The following is an 8073-nucleotide window of genomic DNA, read 5'->3' as shown; positions in this document are numbered from 1 at the left end:
TAAATTATCAAGTGACATCAATAATTTTTATAAAATATATATTATTTTTTACAAATAATCATTTCATAAAATTAGACAAACGTGCTTTGCACGTTACTCCTACCTAGTATATGAATAAGAATGTATACAATCATGGACTACACAAGTACCGTAAAGTCATTTGAAAAAAAAGTAGATTCTACTATTAAAAAATTAATTTTTTTATGTGAATCTTATATTTATTAACTTTTCTTAAAGTAATTGCACAGTGCTTGACTACAACTATCATTTCTTTCTATATATAAATTTTTCTGTTCCATGGAGGTTTTCATTTGGTCTATAAATGGCACTGTTCAATTTAAATCGCTAGAATTGGCAAATGCACATATCTTCATAATCAAAACCTTGAAAATCGGAGGTAAGAACTAAACCTTTATTCTTGACAAAAAGTGTTTTAACTACAGTTCAATGCAGCTTCCCAAGGGGAATTTGTGTGACAACCATAATTCTTGTAAGAAAGATAATGTATTTTACTTAATGTTTTAAATAAGTATTAGGGAACAATTAATATGAAAATACTCAATTAACCTCATGTATCAGAATTGGAAAGTATACAGTACATGCTTTCATAATTGAAAAGCTTAAAAAAGGAGGTTGAAAATCCTTCTCCTAAAAAAACGAAGTGTTTTAACTCGGTTCAATGGTTTCTTTAAGCTCACTTGTGGCACACCCTTATAAATTGAGGTTGCTTCTACACAATCTAAAGCAAATTCGTTAATTTCTGTAGCAGATGATCAGGAAGAAAGTCCATTGTGTCAAGAAAATGAGGGGTTTGTCTGCGTTGGCTTTTGGGTTGGTGATTTTGCCAGTTTGCTGCCCTGTCGGCCCTTCTTGGTGGGTACTCGCCCTGATTTTCCAGGCTTTTCCTGCTGTCTCGGTGTTCAAGGACTTAACCACGAGGCTTCCCCAGCTTTGCAATGTCGAAAATCCTGTCCCCATTGACCCCAACGTGGACTGCAACAAGTAATCTCTCTCTCCCTGATGAAAGAACTTATTTTCTGTGTATTCCCAGCACTGATATGTTTTTCTTTGGTGTTGTACAGATCTCAGTGATCCCACAAGAGGTTTTGGATGACAATAAAATAAAGTAAAAAACTTGAGGATAGAATTACAGTAACGAAATATGTTGTGTGATGCAAGAATTATATGTAGCAGATCTTGTTGTTTGCCATTATATGCATGCGTGAATGAAATCATTAATATGATTCTAAAGGTTTTCTAGTTTTTCTCGATTCTCTTACAAGTATATCTGCTCTTCACAATAATATTAGGAGATCCAAGAAGAGTTCAATTTTTCTTTTTTGGGTTTGACTCTGCTTAATTCTTTTCACAAGGAACAATAATTGCATTAACAAACAAAATTCAATTAATAATATAATGTTGGCACTTGGTCCAAGAGTCGAGCCAAACCTAGAATAGAATGATCTTGGCGACATGTTAATAACAAAAAGTTGTGAATTGTAAAAACACAAGGAATCCAAAAAGAAAGAAATTATGGATAGAGCAGAGAAACTCTATGCCTCCACGGAAATCAGAGAACAACTAGGAGAAGATTAAACATGCTAAAACAAAAAGTTGTCACAAATCCGATCAAAATCAAAATCATTATCGAACAAGAGACGAAATTTTAAAATGCAAGTATCTTGAATATCGAGTTGAATGGGAAAACAACATATTTAGGGTCTAAAACGACACCCGACTTGCATAGCATGGTGATCATGACATGCACACCGAAAAGAACTTAATATTCATAGCCAAAATTATAACCAAATTACCATCATATGTGCTATATAGCCCAAGTCGAGTCAGTTTCTACCAATACTTGTCATAATTTGAGCTGCTCTTCCTTTATCAAGTACTCGCATGTCCCCACTTCTAAATTTGATAGCTCAACATTTTCTGATCTTCTTCTCTTATCAGTATTGCAGCAAATTAGTCTTAGAAAGGTGCACTTGGCTATGCGATCCACAACTGAATCCCATTGAATCCCCTCATTAATCGAACACGGGTAGAGCACAATGTAGTCGTTGATCAGTTCTCTCAGCTAAGGTTTTTGTCTTTTTCTTTTGGGGCAGGCGGAGTTAATTCCGTGATGGAGTACTGCAAAATGAAATTGGGCCTTGGGGAAGGAATGCCAATAACAATAATGTTTCGGAGCTCGATTCCTTTCTTCACTCTTGTTACATGCATGAAGAGCAATTGTTCTAAGTTACAGAATTTACATTTCTAATGAATATAATTGTAGGATTAATGTAACTATGCATACAAATCTGTCCGCCCATCTTTGTCTCTTTCTCTACTCTCTCCTAAAAGACTAGAAAAAGAATAAAGAAAAGAAAAGAAAATTAAGATATACCGACTGTCTTGTTGAGCAGCCAGAGTAGAAGTGCTAGTTGAATAACGAAAATGGAGTGGAGCCATGTTCTGTCCAGCATGAACCCAAACACTGTGATTCCTGCTTTATTGTTCTCCAAATATGTCACTACAACACGTCAAAAATCACCATGCACATATGTAAGTTTGTGAGAGAGCACATGCTTGATTACATGTGAATTAAGAATAATTTTTGCTACATTTGAGTGATGACAATTTGATCACTCACCTAGAGCTTGCCTTTTCTGGAATGAAATTGTATGCGCAAAGATTGGCACCAACTTGGTGTTGTCTAGATCATCATCTCCATCCCCTTCTTCATCATCTGATTCCCAGACAGCACTCATATGAAATACTTGAGCGGAAGTGATCTGACCTCTTGGAGTCTCACCGTCCGTGTTATCAAAAGAGTTTATCGTGGCACAGGCATGCCACTTTGCAGCTAGACTTGTAATGGAATGTGCTCTGTGTGTGATCTTTGTCGCACTGCGCAGGCATATGAAAAGCCCAGTTACCAGGCTAATTGAGCATATCTGCACCATTATAAGAAGATTTACTTCAACCCTGAGATGTCTAGATGATAAAAACACTTCCACACCGAAGAGTATTTGTGTGCAGAATCAAAGTTTTAATTTAAATGCCCTAATACTATGTTAAAGTAAATGCTTACTGTAAGTTCTCCAGCCTTGAAGATATTGACCTTAGCACTGGACCGAATTGTCATGAGAAGAGAAATGAGCTGACTGGCCGTGACTAAAACTAGACACGACAAAATGAATGCTCGGAACCGATGGCTGATGATCCTGAGATTTCTTCTGATTCTGAGGTGTTCCAGCAAGATTGATCCCACCTCAGTTTCTTTCTGGAAAGTTTGAGCGAAGTCTTCCAGTCTGAGTATTTGAAGATAGCAAATAAGTCGGAAGAGAAAGCAGACGAGGAAGAAAATTGACGTCCGATAAAGCCATGAACACAGCTCCAATGTGCATAAAATAGTGTCACTGAGGTAGATGTTACCATAATAGGGAAGTTCTGTAGCTCCTGAGACATACCACCAAACTTTGTATGCACTAACGGCACCAAAGCAGGGGAGGATAAAAATCAACAGAAGCTTCATTGACCTCTGCAAGAATAACGAATTTCATGAATTTCATCGATCCTTGAACTAGACCAGCCGGATTGAGTTCATAGTTTGCTAGAAAAACCAAGACAGAAATGCTAAATGTCCTGTTTTTGAGGAGTTGAGTTTAGCATTCTATTTTTTGTAGCTCGTCTCTATGTATTAATGGAACCTACCATTATCCGTCCTACACTACTGGTTCTCATGAAACTAGGTTGAAAGGTAGTTATTTGTCTTGAGATTTAATATAACATAGAAAACTAAAAACTTGTCGCTGCGTTGCCCTGTTTCCAAGAAAATTGGAGAGAGAGAGAGCAAGAATTGGAACAAAATTACAGAATCAAAGACATCCTAAAATTTACTAGATTTGAATTGGAAAATCTAGTTGTTGTTTTTTGAGCAATATTCTAAATAATGGAATCAAACCATGCTTCGCAATCAAACACCAATATTGGGTATACATTTAGAAGAAGAAGAAGAAAACAACACCTGGATCTGCTCTGCATACCCATGTTGGACTTTGTCACTGGCATCGCTTAATTTATCAAGGAAGAGAAACCTTCTGAGACCAAATTTACGAGCCCAACGAGTAAGGCAGACGAAGGAGAGCGTGGCGAATATAGAAAGGGATATCTGTACCACAGAGTGATAAGGCCGGGTATGGTCATCGTCGCAGCTGGAGCACGAGAGGGCAAAGTTGGATAAAAGTGGGACTCCAAAGGAGAGGAGAAAGAAGATGGACCATGAGAGCCCAGATCTCCAGATGTTGGATTGGTCCAGACACACCCATTTCAGGCACAATCTAAAGCTCCTCAATTCAACCACTCCTTCCTTGTCCAAGTAGCCGGAGACTTGTGGGCTTCTAGAATAGATTATTTCCCTTTCATCTTCCATAGCTTTGGAAATCTTTCCAAAGTCGGAACCAGAAACTTGAAGGAACACATATACAGAAGGAGCAGACGATTTTGAGGTGGGAATCAGAGATCAGAGCTAACTGCTTGCTACGAGAAAGTGAGAAATGGTCGTTGTTGTTCAACTCCCTGTCTCTCAAAACAAGCAAAATCAAGGTGGCAAGATGTCCATGATCTGCCATGTGTACACTTTACTGCGATTAATAAAGAGCTTTCTTCTGCACACTTGTAGACGACCTGCGTAACCAATTGTCTCTTTTAACTAATAGAGTGTTCAGTTTCAGCAAAATCCCCGTGAAAAAGGCATCCAGTGTGTTGGAAGATAGACGCTCAGTCCGGATCGCGTGAACACAAAAGAGGCATTTGCGGCGGAGGGAGTCGTAAGTGGTTGATGACTGGATATTGATAGATTGGATCGTGCGCTACAGTTTCTGGAGTGAGTGCGCAAGGTTGGCAACTGAGCTGTAAACCTACAATGGAGGTCGATGCGAAATGTGATACGTGGACGGGAGTGATAGATTGCGTGTGATTGAGAACGGGGTCGGTGCCTTTTTTAATCGTCGCAGCTGTAATAACGGCTTGAGCGTGACTGAAATCTACTATTCAGCGTCTTCACCGTTCATAACAGACACTCGAACCACCAATCGTCCTAAAATCCACCAAACGGGTCAGCGTTGGGCTAGCTTGAGCTCATTCCAGCCCGAATTTGGGCCTTATTTCATTGGGCTTGTCTCTAGCTCTCGTCTCTCACACGGAATGTGAGCATTATGGTTCAATTAATATAAAAGAGATGGTATATGCAGCTCTAATCTAAAGTAGGTAAGTCATGTATTTAATTTTTTTTAAATGAATATATACATAATTTACATAAAAAAATAATAATTTTTAATAATAAATCTCACTTCTTATCAAATAGATTATACGGAATTTATATATTTTAAAACTGTTTCTAATATATATTATTGTATTGGGTTTGAATTGTACATAAATCTTATAAAATTTAAATTATATGGAAATTAATCTTGACATGATGTATTTAATAAAAAATGAATCTTTGTGAAAATTTGAAGCATGGTCTTTGAAAAAAATTACAATATATTAAAATTAAAGCGGGAAAGAAATCAAGAGAGAGAGGGCCTTGTCCCTAAGTTCTTCACTTTAAACATAGTGGTAAAATAATTGTAAAATAATTGTAAGTTTATGTCGGTTGCGTTTGGATGTTGAGTTTAATTAAATTGAATTGAGATAAAAGTTGAAAATTGAATAAACTATCGTTAGAATGTTATTTTTTAATATTATTATTAATTTAATATTTAAAAAAATTAAGTTGTTTATTATATTTTATATTAAAATTTAAAAAATTTATAATAATTAAATAAAATGAATTGTTGTTATATTTTATATTGAAATTTTAATTACACACTCAAGACTTATATACATAATACGTTAATTATGCAAAAAAATAATTAATTTTTGTTATGAAATCATTGAAAAGAGAGAGTCATAACGTGTTATAAAACTTTCAAAATGAGAGAGAAAGAGATAGAGCTCAGAGAGGTTATGAAACTTATGAATTCCTTAAAGGATTCAACGATATATATAGGAGTACAAAGGGGACTATGCTTTTGACGACTAGCACTATGCATTTGACGGCTAGCTCACTATGCTAACACTATGCACTATGCATTTGACGACTAGCTCACTATGCTAGCAATATGTACTATGCATTTGACAACTAGCACTATGCACTAACACTATGCATTTGACGACTAGCACTATGCATTTGATGGCTAGCTAAATGTGGTCATACAATTCAAGATAGTTTATAACACTCCCCTTTGGATGACCATATTTAAAGAATATGCCTCGTTAAAACCTTGTCAAGGAAAAACCCTGTGGGAAAAAACCAATGGCGAAGGAAAAAGAGTACAGTATTCATGTATATCGCCGAGTGCTTTAGGATTGCCTCATTAAAACCTTACAAAGGAAAACCTAGTGGGATAAAACCTTAGCGAAGGAAAAAGAGTACAATCAGCACAAGTTTTCAAGACATTACTTCTCCTGAAAAGTGCATGATAACAAGTCTTCAAACATCCGCATTCCAATGTTCTGCATAATCTTCTTAAATGTTGCAGTTGGTAATGCTTTAGTGAATAAATCTGCCAAATTTTTACTTGACCGTACCTTCTTGATATCAATTTCAACTTTCTTCTCATGAATTGCAATGATCTTCTTGTGTGTATCTAAAAGATAATCCGCATCTGTACATCCAACTAACTGTGGACTTGATCCATATTGATAAAATAATCACAACTAGATCTTTCTGCTCATTACTACTATTCTGGAGTTGTACCCTTCTGGAGTTCTTGTAAATAATACAGTTAGTGAAGAATTCATCAATATTAAATCGCTAACCTCATTTTTTAATAAAAACGGTGGCCAACCTTTTAAGATCAGACAAGCACCGCGGATTTTCAACTCCTCTGTAGGTGTCAGGCGTGCTGTCAGGCGCCGTAGAGCTATGAAGCTATATTTCGTCTCTTTTCTCTTGCTTCACGGGAGATGTTATATCATAATTTTCTCTATAAAAGAGATATTCAGCTCATCTTCATTCACATCTCATCTTCTTCACTTTTCTGTAATCATACTGCATTTTTACTCTGCAATCTCTTTCTGCATTCTTATCCTACAATGGCTCAGCAATCTTCTCATGGTCAATATATGAGGTACTCTGCACCTCGTTCATCAGCTGTTTCTGCTTCTACCACAGGTGCTATCATACAATATAATGATCTGACTCATAGGTCAGATAATGAAGCTATCTATGAGCTTGTGAGTCTCGGTACCCGATACTCATCATCCATTGTCGCATTTTCTCAGCGACTGCAATCCAGAACTTATGGAGTTGACAATCTCCACGAAAATATTGCTATACTTCAGCGACTTCTTCTGGAGTCCAACATGAAAATAGAATCAATAAAACAAGATAATAGGAATTTAAAATCCTTGCTTAAATCTTCTTTTCGATTGCCCACCATTTTAGATAGGGATGCCATGCATATTCTTGAAAAACAAGAGCGTTTGAAGAATGAGGCAAAGTGCCTCAAATTTCTGTAATTCTTGCTTCAAGATAATAAAATAATATTTTACAAATATTCATATTTGTGTTTCTATCTTTTGGTAGATGTTCTGTGTGTTCCCTTTTATTTCTTCTTTAATAATGCACACTTCTTATCAAACCCATAATATGAATCTGAAATACTAATTGTATTAAAAGATGGTATTTCATGACTAATAACTTCATCCATCTTCCCCTTGAAGCCGTAAGGGTTTCAGATTTATATTTCAAATATGTGCAGTTTTTATGAGCTCTTCTGGAGCCTCAATGACATTTAAATCATATATATAAACTGCAATAATAGCTTGTTTCCATTTACATTTGGATTGCTTTAGATCATATAAGGATCTTTGAAACTTGATAGAATACATATTTCCAAATGTATTCATATTAGAAGTTTCAGACATTTTCTATCATTCAGGGATTTTCATATTTATATCATGATCCAATGATCCATATAAATATGCAGTTAATCATGCATATCCAAACTCTCGGTAACTTTCAAGCTAATAAAA

General features: G+C 35.9%; 1 protein-coding gene across 2 annotated transcripts; it reads right to left on the bottom strand.

Moving 5' to 3' along the window:
* Positions 1-532: 532 nt before the first annotated feature.
* Positions 533-5020, bottom strand: LOC122276676. 2 transcript variants are annotated; one of them, XM_043086554.1, is made up of 5 exons: positions 4019-5020; positions 3083-3532; positions 2642-2945; positions 2396-2521; positions 533-2139 (listed from the first exon to the last, which is right to left on the bottom strand). In XM_043086554.1, exons 1-5 carry the CDS (start codon positions 4421-4423, stop codon positions 2084-2086), a joined length of 1341 nt encoding a protein of 446 aa, XP_042942488.1. In that variant the 5' UTR covers positions 4424-5020; the 3' UTR covers positions 533-2083. The 2 variants fall into 2 exon arrangements, with proteins under 2 accessions (XP_042942488.1, XP_042942489.1); XM_043086555.1 differs by lacking the exon at positions 533-2139 and adding an exon at positions 2178-2215 and having other exon boundaries at positions 4019-5018.
* Between the last annotated feature and the right edge of the window lie 3053 nt (positions 5021-8073).

The sequence above is a fragment of the Carya illinoinensis genome, chromosome 9, assembly GCF_018687715.1.
Source record: "Carya illinoinensis cultivar Pawnee chromosome 9, C.illinoinensisPawnee_v1, whole genome shotgun sequence".
Classification (NCBI taxonomy): domain Eukaryota; kingdom Viridiplantae; phylum Streptophyta; class Magnoliopsida; order Fagales; family Juglandaceae; genus Carya; species Carya illinoinensis.
Note: the sequence above shows the minus strand (reverse complement) of the source record. Positions and strands in the feature narration are given on the sequence as shown.

Bases quoted from the DNA above. Each gene is read 5' to 3' on its own strand.
- LOC122276676 (XM_043086554.1), bottom strand. From the start codon at position 4,423: ATGGAAGATGAAAGGGAAATAATCTATTCTAGAAGCCCACAAGTCTCC. The intron at 2,946-3,082 runs GTAAGCATTTAC...ATAATGGTGCAG, and splicing joins TCAAGGCTGGAGAACTTACA to ATATGCTCAATTAGCCTGGT. The intron at 2,140-2,395 runs GTATATCTTAAT...TTCATTTTGCAG, and splicing joins GCTGCTCAACAAGACAGTCG to TACTCCATCACGGAATTAAC.